Source organism: Somniosus microcephalus, chromosome 19 (genome assembly GCF_052327205.1).
Source record: "Somniosus microcephalus isolate GS21.2 chromosome 19, FLI_Smic_1.0, whole genome shotgun sequence".
Lineage (NCBI taxonomy): Eukaryota > Metazoa > Chordata > Chondrichthyes > Squaliformes > Somniosidae > Somniosus > Somniosus microcephalus.
The window spans coordinates 21,143,681-21,157,323 of NC_141005.1; the positions used below are offsets into that span (position 1 = coordinate 21,143,681).

General features: G+C 43.2%; 1 protein-coding gene across 10 annotated transcripts in view; it reads right to left on the bottom strand.

The window, feature by feature from the left end:
- The window catches only part of git2a (G protein-coupled receptor kinase interacting ArfGAP 2a), a 99,369-nt gene that overhangs the window by 68,874 nt on the left and 16,852 nt on the right, over positions 1–13,643 (bottom strand). For all 10 annotated transcript variants that reach the window (XM_085961332.1, XM_085961331.1, XM_085961333.1 and 7 more), the window contains exons 2-5: positions 12,069–12,202; positions 7,828–7,940; positions 6,136–6,241; positions 156–242 (exon numbers count right to left, since the gene is read on the bottom strand). In XM_085961332.1, the coding sequence (XP_085817458.1) occupies positions 156–242; positions 6,136–6,241; positions 7,828–7,940; positions 12,069–12,202 (440 nt within the window). The remainder of the gene's footprint in view (positions 1–155; positions 243–6,135; positions 6,242–7,827; positions 7,941–12,068; positions 12,203–13,643) is intronic.

Consider the following 13,643-nt stretch of genomic DNA (forward strand, 5'->3'; position numbering starts at 1 on the left):
GTTTAATTACTTTTCCCAGTACGTTGCAGTTTGTCAAGCATTCAACATCATATGCTAAGTTAACCTGCATTAAATAGAGAGAGAGAGCGCAGCAGTGGCAACATAAAAACTGCAGAGGAAACTCCGCACCAAAAATGGTTACGTTGAAGACTTACAGGGTGGAAGAAATTTGCTTGGGCCCCTAACGAGAGCAGTCGCAGGCAGGTCTCCAAGTTCCCTGTCCGCACACTTGAGTGCAATTGCTGAAACAACAAAAAAACAACAAACGACACTCGAGCACCAGGCAACGCAGCTGGGAGTGCATGAACCATTTAATCTTTAAAAGAGCTATACATGAAAAGGAAACTTAAAAAGAAAAATGTATTATACAGCTAATTATTTGTTTGGTTACTTCTGTAATTCAATCCCTAGAACCAAAAGGCGGACATCAGTCTGCTTTATGACGAGCTGTCTATTCAATGTAATTAAAAGCTACTTTAAACGATATAACCATTTTGCAGAAGACCATCTCAGATTCCCAGTTACACAATTTATTGTAGTTTTCTTTTAATTCACTACAGCTAGCTGCCAAGCAGAAGTTATGGAACTTCCTCATTACAGGGGAACTCGTCAAGAAAAGCAAGCTTTTTTTTTGATTCTTCAATACAATCGCTCGCACAAGTTTGGACATATAATGGTTGCAATGCTGACAAACAGCTGACAGTTTTCTATAACGCCCTATGAAACCTTACACACAAAACTGCTTCAGTGCCTGCTATTATTACCTGTTTTAAAAAAAAATCTTTTTACACTGTAGTACAAAGGAAACATTCATCTCTTTGCTATTTGAGAGACATTACTGGCACACAATGGCTGCTGCACTTCCTTACATTGCACTTCAACAGTAATTTGTGTACAGCATGCAGACATTTAGACACAATATTATTTACACACAGTACTGTATTCTAGTTTTGGAAACTTGAACAGCACACAAGGAGACTCTATACACTAAACAACTTGTTGCACAAAATTAGAGCTCAAATATTTACTTCCCTTTCACCCCTTCGTCCAGTAACAGTATATTTTTATTCAATAAAAATGTTAAACATATATCCAGCTCTCCCAATAGCTTAGTTGGCAAGGGCAATGCGTAACTAAGCCATACAGAGCTCAGCTTTGATCTCGTCTATCCCGAGTCGACCCATTTCAACCGAGGCAGCAATTAAGGGCGTTTCAAATATCCCTAGTCCCTTGAATTAGATGGGGAAAGAAAAAAATGTAAAATGTAAAAAAAATTAGCCAGTGTTTCCACTCTTGACAACTGTCCTCTGTTGGCGTGCGAGTGTGTGTGTCGGTCTGGCTGTGGGCATGCATAGACATCAGGTTAGACAGGATCAGACTCTGCTGCAATTTCCTCAATAATCAAATATGCTGGTGGCACTCAGTATTTAAGCTCTCACATGAGAATGAATACTTGGGTGAAGTACCAGAGTGTATAGCACTGGTAGAACCAGAACCCAGCAGGAGATGGTATTTTCAGGAGAGAAGCGGAGTAGAGGGGGAAAAGCTTTTTTTTTTTTTTAAATCCTCTTGGACGCACGGTGGCATAGTGGTTAGCACTGTTGCCTCACAGCACCAGGGACCCGGGTTCGAATCCGGCCTCGGGTGACTGTCTGTGTGGAGTTTGCACATTCTCCCCGTGTTTGCGTGGGTTTCCTCCGGGTGCTCCGGTTTCCTCCCACAGTCCAAAGATGTGCGGGTTAGGATGATTGGCTATGATAAATTGACCCTTAGTGCTAGGGGGATTAAATGTGTGGAGTTGCGGGGATAGGGTGGGATGTGTGTTGGTGTAGGGGTTGCGGGGATCGGGTGGGATATGTGTCAGTGCAGGCTCGATGGGCCGAAATGGCCTCTATCTGCATTGTGGGGTTTCTGTGATTCTGTGATTGTGATTCTTGTGGCGATATGGCCACCCAGCATGCTGAAGCTCCAAAATACAATGCCAGAGAAGGAAAGGTTGGAGAATTTTGACCATGAAACTGTGGAGTAAAGCACCATGCAGAGAAAAAGGTACTTCCACATGAAGGGGAGTTGGATAGGAACCCAGTCAATGTTTGCGCGGCTGCGGAATCATCTGCAGGGTCCCACGCAGGCTGCTCACTGGCTTTTACATTGTAGATACCGTGCATGTGCAAAAATGTGAATGGGCCACGCATTGGCGGAGGCAGGCCATGCATAAGGCAGTGCAGCTTACGGGGGACATTGAACCCAATCACCTTAGTTGCTCTCGAGCACTTTCTTGCAGCTGGCTATTGGGCACCATTGCCAGAGAACTCAAAGCAAGTGTTCAGGATCGTCACAACTAAAGTAAGTATGTGGCTCACGGAGACATAAGAAAGTTATTTTATTCCCTCTTTGGCTCGCCACATAAACCCACTCCTTGCCTCCCAAGCACATCATGCCCCGATCAAGGTTGGTGAGTAAGCAATCCAATCTCAACCCTTATCCAATGCAACTGGTAATGGTGATTATATTAGAATTTCATCTCCTTCTGTTCAGACGCATCAGTTTGGAATACTGACTATTGTTCAAGAAATATGTACAGGAAACTCTCTTTTAACCGGCAAAATTCAGGAGTAGGTTCAGGTAAGTTTTACTATATATTAGTGGCCGTGTAACCGGGGTTCCTGGATCTGTGGCCGTGTAACCGGGGTTCCTGCACCTGTGGCCATGCATCAGGGACTCCTGGATCTGTGGCCGTGTACGGGGCTCTCGTACCTTGGTAAGTATACCTCTCTGTAATCCAGACTTTTTGATCAACCGGCACCACGCCGGTGCTGGATAAAAAAGAGTTTCCTGTACGTGGGAATTCAGTCCTGAGCATGTGTCTTTTCCCCAACCTCAGTGGAAGTTTTGGGGGGGGGGGGGGGGGGGGGTGGGGGGCGGAGAAATGATTGTGCCATTTTGATACTAATTTGCCTTTGTAATAAATTAACTCCAATGTCATGCTACTTACAAATGAGAAAAAATACATAATTTACAAATCCCACAAGACAGAACCAGGATCTTCAAAGTTATAAATGATTTCTCGCTAGTGCACTCTTAGTGGGTGGTGTGGCTTTATGTCAAAAATTCACATCTCAATAGGAATTCTATTCTCGAGTAACATCTGTCTACTTGCTTGTCAGAACAGGTATAGATGTAGGCACATTTGTTGATTTGATATATTCCCAACAGCATTATCTAGTTAAGCTTCAGAGCAACACAATGAGAACATTTAGAATTTGTGTATAGAAGCAGCACAAAAAAAAATCCAATTTCCCAGTCACCATAGTATTTGTATAGCAGCTCCTTCACCTCATTTTCAAAAATGTGTATAGTAGTCCCCATTACACTTCATGGTCAAAATCCAGGGGTCATACTTTTGGTTCAAATTTTCCCCCAACCTTAAAATGATATGCCATTCCTTCCAAAATATCAAATTTACTGCCTCACTGAGACCCACATCATAAGTTATGGGGTGGGTTCCTCGTGTCTCAAAGCAACTCCGTTCATTGTGACAAGGGCTGGCTCTTTGGATCAGCGTAGGAGTTTAACTGGAACTACCCAATCCCAGAAAAAACATACAATCAGGCAGTACTGCTGCACGCTCATCTGAGTAAAGGAATTCCCTGGGATGCACAGTTCCTCGACTACCAAAGTGCTGGCTCCTCATTGCCACTACAGGACCCTGACAATCCTTGCCTGTAACTGAGGTCATCAAAGCAGCCAGGAGGCGGAATCAGCAAATTCAATGATAAATAATAAGAGGTGGCTTATTATTTATCACTTTCTAAATATCAGACTAGTGGAGGAGCAGGAAACACTTTGAACAGAGCTATTGCTCCTAAATTACATTCATAATTTTAGTATGACTCTACGAGAAGGATGAACTTACTAAGGAAGTTAAGGATGCTATCAAATCGAAAGAAAAGGCTTACAATGTTACAAAAATTAATAGTAGACCAGACGATTGGGACATTTTTTAAACCAGCAAAGGATGACTAAAAAAATTATAAAGGAGAAAATAGATTACGAGAGTAAACTAGCAAGAAATATAAAAACAAACAGTAAGAGCTTCTACAGTTATATAAAAAGGAAGAGAGTAGCTAAAGTAAATGTTGGTCCCTTAGAGGATGAGACTGGGGAATTAATGTGAAACAAGGAAATGGTAGAGACTTTGAACAAATATTTTGTATCTGTCTTCATGGTAGAAGACACTAAAAGCATCCCAATAATAGATAATCAAGGGGCAAAAGGGAGTGAGGAACTTAAAACAATCACCATCACTAGAGAATAAGTTCTAAGCAAACTAATGGGACTAAAGGCCGACAGGTCCCCTGGGCCTGATAGCCTGCATCCTAGGGTCTTAAAAGAAGTGGCTGCATTGATTGTAATCTTCCAAAATTCCCTAGATTCTGGAAAGGTCCCAGCGGATTGGAAAACCGCAAATGCAAAGCCCAAATTCAAGAAAGGAAGGAGACAGAAAGCAGGAAACTATAGGCCAGTTAGCCTAACATCTGTCATTGGGAAAATGCTGGAATCCATTATTAACGGAGTAGTAACAGGACATTTAGCAAATCATAATACAATCAAGCAGAGTCAAAATGGTTTTATGAAAGGGAAATCGTGTTTGACAAATTTATTACAGTTCTTTGAGGATGTAATGAGCAGGGTGGATAAAGGGGAACCAGTAGATGTAGTGTATTTGGATTTCCAAAAAGCATTCGATAAGGTGCCACATAAAAGGTTACTGCACAAGATGTTGGGGGTAATATATTAGCATGGATGGATAGAGGATTGGCTAACTAACAGAAAACAGAGAGTCAGGACAAATGGGTCATTTTCAAGTTGGCAAACTATAACTAGTGGGGTGCCACAGGGATCAGTGCTGGGATCTCAACTATTTACAATCTATATTAATCACTTGGATGAAGGGACCGAGTGAACGGTTGCCAGATTTGCTGACGATACAAAGATAGGTGAGAAAGCATGTTGTGAGGAGGACACAAAGATGCTGAAAAGTGAGTGGGCAAAGATTTGGCTGATGGAGTATAATGTGGAAAAATGTGAGCTTATCCACTTTGGTAGGAAGAATATAAAAACAAAATATTATTTAAATGGAGACACTACAGAATGCTGCGGTGCAGAAGAATCTGGGTGTCCTCATACATGAAACACAAAAAGTTAGCACGCAGGTACAGCAAGTAATTAGGAAGGCAAATGGAATGTTGGCCCTTATTGCAAGGGGGATGGAGTATAAAAGTAGGGAAGTCTTGCTACAACTGTACAGGGCATTGGTGAGACCACACCTGGAGTACTGCATACAGTTTTGGTCTCCTTATTTAAGGAGGGATATACTTGCATTGGAGGCATATTCAAGAAAGGAAGGAGACAGAAAGCAGGTTGATTCCCGTGATGAAAGGGTTGTCTTATGAGGAAAGGTTGAGCAGGTTGGGCCTATACCCATTGGAGTTTAGAAGAATGAGAGGTGATCTTATTGAAACATAAAAGATTCTGAGGGGGCTTGACAGGGTAGATGCAGAGAGGATGTTTCCCCTCATGGGGGAATCTAGAACTAGGGGGCATAGTTTCAGAATAAGGGGGCGCCCATTTAAAATGGAGATGAGGAGGAATTTCTTCTCAGAGGGTCGTGAATCTCTGGAATTCTCTACCCCAGAGAGCTGTGGAGGTGGAGATAGACAGATATTTGATTTACAGGGGAGTCAAGGGTTATGGGGAACAGGCAGGAAAATGGAGCTGAGGCCAAGATCTTATTGAATGGCGGAGCAGGCTTGAGGGGCCGAATGGCCGACTCCTGCTCCTATTTATGTTCTTATGTTGACAAAGTCAGTGAAAAATAGTGCACCCGATTAACAGCAGCATTCCCAAACAGAATGGAAATGTCCATTCACAGTAACTAAACTCATGCTCAACTCAAAACGCTCTCTTTGACGCAATAGCTACATTAAACACTTCTATTGTAGCACACCACTACAAAGCACGTTTAAACTCAGCCACAAGCACTGGAGGAGCTCAGGCAACTTTTGCATCCTTTCTTCCAAGGAAATGTTCTGAAGTTTTCATTTAACTGATGCTTTTTGTTAAGATGCTTACTTTGCTCAGGTCTTTGGCTGCAACACTGTCATCCTCACGACACGGCAAGCGATGGACGAATGCCAACATCGAATATTTGGCTCTGATAAACTCTGCTTTATTTGGGCTGAAAGATAAAAAAGTGTGACCAATTTGTTTGACAAAACAAGCATGTTTTTAAACATATATACATAGGTATACATTTGGAATGCCAAATAAAATAGTTGATTTGCAGGGGAGAAAAACAGCCTTATGCAAAATTTGTGTTCATCACAGTGAGGGGTGTCAGCACTGGGAAATGGAACACTTCCCTATTTCAGGCACCCCAAGATACAGACAGAAAGATAATGCACTCTCCACTCTGTCTTAATTGTCTCAACTCTGTCCCTGTAATGTGCCTAAGGTGCAACTTCTTAACAGAACACATGACAGTACCAATGTGACATTTTTCCTATTGCCCCACACCAGCCATTCTGTGGCACTAGAGTGAATATAACGTTCACAAGTGCTGAATTGGCAGCAGCTTTGTGCCTTGGGCTGATGCCCTCCAGAAACTGGATTGAGACTGTCCAAAATCATTTCACTGTGTTCACACAAGCGCTTTGGGACATTGCAACAATATGACAAGATGCCAAATAAATGCAAGTATCTATTTTATTCATATGGGACCTTTACAGCCAGAGGAAACTTGTAAACCGTAAGATTGGGCTGGAATTGACGCGAGCTCCCACAGTTGAAAGACCCGTGTCTAAACTGTAACATCACCCAGTTTCTCCGATTTTTCTTTTAAAGAAGTGGAGATACTGACTAAGAGCTATGTAACATTCTGCAAACATTCTGATCCTGGGCCCAAGTATACAGGGTTGCACACTGTAATATTGTTGCAGTACTGTACTAGGTTTCTGCAACCAGAGATTTTGAAAAGCAAGTTTTGAACTGTTAATGGCACGTTTCATAAATGACTAATGCAGCATTACTCGCTTTTTGCAAGTCTGGTTTTCACAAGCCTGTATGTGGCTCCAGAAACATCCTCCCAATTCCAAGGGAAGGTTGCGGGGGGGGGGGGGGCATGCATGTATAGTTCAGGCAATGGAATGTTTAACCCCTGCAAATTGTTAATATTCAGACAACAAAAAAGTTAGTTTAATTGTTTTACAGCTCAATTTAATTTCTATTACACCAGGAAAATTCTGTTTGTAGTGGAGACAGAACGAGTCTCAACTTTAACTGAGTTTTTACCTCAAAGAATAAACAGTTTTAGTTAAGGTTCAACCAGGAGGTCCCCTCTATTGGAATACTGACTGGCACAATGAAGAGACCATAAGAATAATTATGGACTAGTATCAAGAGGGAATAAGACTTATAACTTGGGGTGGTCTAAGACAAGCTTTCTGCTGCATCTGACCGTTATCAGGCATTGTGTAAACTGATAACAAAGAAACAGACTGGAAACATTTTTCAGTCTTCAGATGAGGATACAAGGCTCAAAGTTAAGACTGCAGAACCACAAGCCAATAAATGGTGTCGTACAGTGTCTTACATGTGCAGAAATTTGTTGGAGGCAACTTGTAAAAGCATGCACAAAAAGTTACCTGCTCGAGATGCCTTTACTGATTAGTTGGACCAATCACACCTAAACTGCTAAATCTACTCGTCGTGCTAATATGAACTGTGTATGAAATATACACACTAAGCAGGATCAGATATACTCACTGTACTTTGTCTTGAGGGCTGGCCTTGCGCTTCCCACTCATTACAGACGTAGGATCCAGCAAGGAGTGCTCCCAGATTGAATTGGCACCATTGCTAACAAGGGTTTGTACCATCTGAAATGAAAAATATTTTTTTTAAGAGACTGGGCTGGAATACAATATTCACATTTTTCTATTACCTGTAATACTTTTACAAATGATGTGGGCTTCTACCCTGGACATTTTCTTCTCTTCTGGAGACTCAAAACTTTACTCAGTTAGATTGTTGGAAGAAAACAGTGGATAAGCAGGACCTAAAATATCTCAAGCTGGAGGGAAGTGTTGGGGTATGGAATATGCAATAGCACATTATCAGATATCTTAAAGTTAAAGCACATGGGGTTGGATAGAGAACTGGTTGGCAGACAGGAAGCAGAGTTGGAATAAACGGGTCTTTTTCCGAGTGGCAGGCAGTGACTAATTGGGTACCGCAGGGATCGGTGCTAGGACCCCAGCTATTCACAATATATATTAATGATCTAGACGAGGGAACTAGATGTAATATTTCCAAGATTGCAGATGACACAAAGCTGGGTGGGTGTGTGTGCTGTGAGGAGGATGCCAAGAAACTCCAGTATGATTTGGACAGGTTGGGTAATTGGGCAGAAGCATGGCAGATGCAATATAATGTGGATAAATGCGAGGTTATCCACTTTGGTGGCAAAAACAGGAAGACAGATTATTATCTGAACGGCAATAGATTGGGAAAAGGGGAAGTGCAACGAGACCTGGGTGTCCTTGTGCACCAGTTGCTGAAGGTAAGCATGCAGGTGCAGCAGGCGGTTAAGAAGGCAAATGGTATATTAGCCTTCATGGCGAGAGGATTCAAGTACAGGAGCAAGGATGTCTTGCTGCAGTTGCACAGGGCCTAGGTGAGACCACACCTTGAGTATTGTGTGCAGTTTTGGTCGCCTTATCTGAGGAAGGATGTTCTTGCCATGGAGGGAGTGCAGCGAAGATTCACCAGACTGATACTTGGGATGGCAGGAATGATATATATGAGGAGAGATTGGGTCGATTGGGCTTATATTCGCTGGAGTTTAAAAGAATGAGAGGGGATCTCATTGAAACTTATAAAATTCTAAAAGGATTAGACAGACTAGATGCAGGAAGGATGTTCCCGATGGCAGGGGAGTCCAGAACCAGGGGTCACAGTCTAAAGGTAAAGGTAAACCATTTAGGACAGAGATGAGGAGGAATTTCTTCACCCAGAGAGTGGTGAACCTGTGGAATTCTCTACCACAAAAGGCAGTTGAGGCCAATTCATTAAATATATTCAAGAAGGAGTTAGATATATTTCTTAAGGCTAAAGGGATCAAGGGATATGGGGGGAAAGCAGGGACCGGGTACTGAATTTGGATGATCAGCCATGATCTCATTAAATGGCGGAGCAGGCTTGAGGGGCCGAATGGCCTACTCCTGCTCCTGTCTTCTATGTTAACAACTGGCAGATCCACAATTAGACTTATAGAAATGATTGTCTTTAGTGAAAGAATGCTTGTAATACAGAATAATAGTACAATGTAGGTTAAGCACAATAATCTTGATCAAGAACCACCAACAGTTGTGTTGAAGTAATCTGCTTAAGGCCCCATGGAATTTTACAAGGCATGATTGTGGTAAACCACTGTTGTTAGTATTGTTGTTCACCACTGTTGTTAGTACTGTTGTTCACTGTTAGTACTGTTGTTCACTCTTGCATATTGTTGTACTTCTCTGTGCATGCCTCAGCTGACTCCACCCCTGGCTCCACCCTCATGGCTGGGTATAAAGGTCGCTGCTCAGAAGCCTCCGGCCCTTTTGGATACCAGGCAACCACAAGAGGCATGCTCTGTTCTTTGGTAATAAAAGCCTGTTTATTACTTTCTCAATCTCCAGTCTTTTGTAGCAATTGATAGTGCATCAATGATTAAAGTGATCCAGCAGACCAGTGACCTCGGAACCCTCACACGATTGCTGAAAAGTGCTCACACACGGGGTAAAAATGTTACTAGTCATCCTCAGACAGAGCACGAATTGAAAAAGGCCCGTCATCAGTAAGGAGTGTCCATTTTTAGCACTCCATAAAATGTCAAATGATCCTAGCACACTAAAGATTAGGAAAGCAGTAGTCAAACAGCAGTAATAGCTACTGCTGCTCCAATTAGGATCTATTTATTTTTCATGAAGAAGATTCCTTCTTTTAGGTTCTTTTCTCCTATCCGCTTTCCTGACTCACTTTTCTCTTTGGACTACAAAGATACATGCCGTGAGCCACATATAACGTTTACATCATGTTCCCATTAATTTTCAGACATCTCAAGTTACTGGTTAAGGGTTTATCCACCAATGAGGCCTTTTCTAAATGGTCAGGCCTACAAAATTCAAACAGGTCAAAAATGGAAATATAAACACAAATAGAACCGCGCAGTCTGGGATTGCCAGCCCTTTGAAGACGTGTGACCAATGTTCCCGTTAAGCTGCACAGCCGCGGTCTGGAGGTCCTGCACAGGCGCTCAACGGCTTTACAATGGAAAAACCGCGCATGTGCAGAAATTCGAATGGGCCACACAGCCCGGTAAAGGGGCCGCGCACCCAAAAAAAAAATTAGAGGGAACATTGCATTTGACTCGAGGTCTGCAGTAGGTCAGACCCCTGCCATATGTCCTGTTACCCCTCCCCTCTATCCCAGGTGAACAGAATCTGTTTCCTGATCCCTGCTCCTCCAGCTGCTATCAGCCACTAGGAGTACAGGAGGACAATCTCAAGTAACTCGCCCTCCAACTTTCCCACCCTCGTCGGGATATGGCAGTCTCTCCCACAAAAGATAGTGAGATCAGATATTTAGCAAATAGATAACTATGGCCATAGACACACATCTTACCACGGGGAGTCAAGACGGCGGCCGAGACGGTCCGGTGCTGAGCACGCTCTCCCTGCTTCGGGCGGCCAGCTCTTGCTGCTCACTCCCGCAACCGGAGCGAAGTGTTCGGCGAGTCGGGCAGAGGCAGCGCAGCGCGGCGAGCAGCAGCCACGACGACCCGCTGGAGCACGTCAGCCGGCAGCTCCTCGGCGGGAAGGCATTCCGACTGGGAGGAGGGGAGCCGAGCATGGCGGCCAGAGGCCGAACCGTGAGAGGGAGAAGCAGGCCCCAGGCCGTCGGACCGTGGAGCCGGCGACGGTGAGGAGGAGGCCGCAGCGACCGGAGCATTCACATCCCGACGATGTGTTCGGCGAGTCGGGCGGAGGCAGCGCAGCGCAACCAGCAGCAGCCATGACGACCCGCTGCAGCACGTCACCCAGCAGCTCCATGGCGGGAAGCTCGCAGTCCAACTGGGAAGAGGGGAGCCGGGCATGGCGACCAGAGGTCGGATCGTGAGTGGGAAAGCAGGCCACTACTTGGAGTCGGCAACAGTGAGGAGGAGGCCGCGGTGACGAGGGGGACGGAGCGGCTGAGGGACATCGCGCTCCCACTGCCACTGGAAGCCAATGTATTGACTTTCTGAACACGGCGCTGTATGAATAGCTGACGCGTCCCTACGGGGAGTAAGCATTCCATTGTAATTGTACTCGTACTGGTTACATATGGCAAATAAAATTGAATTGAATTGAATTGATATTTAAGTGGTTAGAGCACCTACTTACTATGTCAAGTGACTGCACAGTTGAAAAATATTCACTTAATTAATTTTTCACTAGCCAAAAATGTGTCCTTGAACTTCAACTGCAAAAAAAATTCTAAGAAACAAATAAAATAAATCTTTGTTACAGACTGCACCAGTTAGATAGCTAATAGATCCAATTGGCTTCAAAAAGGACCAGATGCACCAAGGAAGCAGCAAATTAAATCATGGAAGATTGGAGATTGAGGAATATGCATTCTTCCAGTTATATGAGAACACAAAGCTCATGGGCAGAAAAAGACCAATTGGTCCATCGAGCCTGTCCCACAGTCATGTTGACCCTCAATGCTCTGCATCCATTAGCAGCTATTGTAATCTCCCGAGAGGCGCAATTTAAAAAGAAACACAGCCAATTCTGGGAAATTCCTCTTTGATCCCCAAAGGACGAGTTTCAGGAGATCACATCCCCCCAACATTCCACCTACATTTTGTACACAGTGATACCAGCCTTAGGCAGGAACTCGGCCAGCTCCCTAATGAACTCTTGCAGCAAATCTGCACTCATTAAGAGGCGATGATTACAAAACAAAGTCTTCCTTACCTGTAGCAGCGTGGGAGGCCAGGGTGTGTGCGTCAGGTGCCGTACCTGAGAGATATGCCGGCCCAGACTGCGGTGTACACTGCAGCAGTCATCACAGATCAGAACACCCCTGTTTATTGATGCCCAGCGAGGGTCTGGAACAGAAACAATTTAGATATACATTTTAAAATGCCACACTAATTTCCAAATGCTCTGTCCATTCTTCGAAACAGCAAAAGGCTCCAATGTCAACATAAACGAGCACGTTTTCCATGTCAGCCAAAACTGCTGGTATTACAAACATGAAGTCCTGATTCTGACAGACTACATATGGCTTGAAAGCAACAGAAAACCAAATGTAACCTTTATCTGTGTTTGTAAACAAAGATATATCATTGCTCATATCTGGAGTAGTTAGATATTCACAAAAAAGATGACAAATCTAATATTTTGTAAAATTCCAGTTCTTAAAAGCTTTAACATTGGTTAGATTTTTTGGAATGGAGTGACAGGAAGGCAGTCATATCATTGCCCTCCTATACCTCAATCCAGATTCTCAAGTTTACTGTTTAACCATTATATATATATTTTTTTTTTTAATAAAAGAGGGACCGTTACACGATTTCACTGCAATAGTGAGCTGCCCAAATAGGTCGCCATAGTCGAGGGAGCTTTACTCTGCATCTTGCCCATGGTATACCTAATCTAGAAGTATCTGACGTTGACACTGGGTGCTGGAAACAAGTCTTAATCCAGTCCCTAGAGGACACAATCCCACAGCACAAATTTGCCAAAACTTAGCAGTCAGTCAGTGGACAAAAACAGAACATAACCACCAATCATCCTAAGAACAGGAATTAAATCAAGTTCTGCTTTTGAATTTAGTTGATAAAATATATTTTCTTACAGATGTGATGAGACGAGGGAAAGGGCCCAAACTGTCCATTCGCTGGTTACCATAAACTTATTGTTTAAAAAAAATTGTTTGGCTACATTGCTTTTCAATCCCAAGCAAAACGTTAATAATGGTCCACAGAATAAATGTGTGTATCATCGTATTAACACAATGGAGGGGACAGGGAAATCTATCTTTAAAAAAAAACACTTTTTTTTCTCCAAATGACATTGATTTCCCTGTTATCTATGACATTGCTGATCTCAACACTGTCCCCACCAAATACACGTGTCATTACAAGAACTTTTACAGTATGGCACCTCTGACAGAGAGAAAGCTCAACACATCACTGGCAATGAGGGTGAGGGAGAAGCAGACGCGGGTGATATTGTGAAGGCGGAAGTTGGTCAAGCCAAATTTAGTGAGGAATGATTCAATACAACCTCCAAAACAAACCCACAATTCCAAGAGTAAAAAACGAGCAGGACCTATGTGTCTAAACCATGTCATCTTTAGTTTTTTAAATTATTTTTGAAAAAAAGATCTGCAGATTTTGACACTGCTGAACAACGAGGCAAGGATTGTACAAATAAAAATCAAGTACAGGTAGACTACCTTTTATCCGAACTTCCGAAAACCGAAACCCTCTAAAAACCGAAGGTTTTTTCGTTCAGCGTAAGTCATGCGCATGACATGACCAG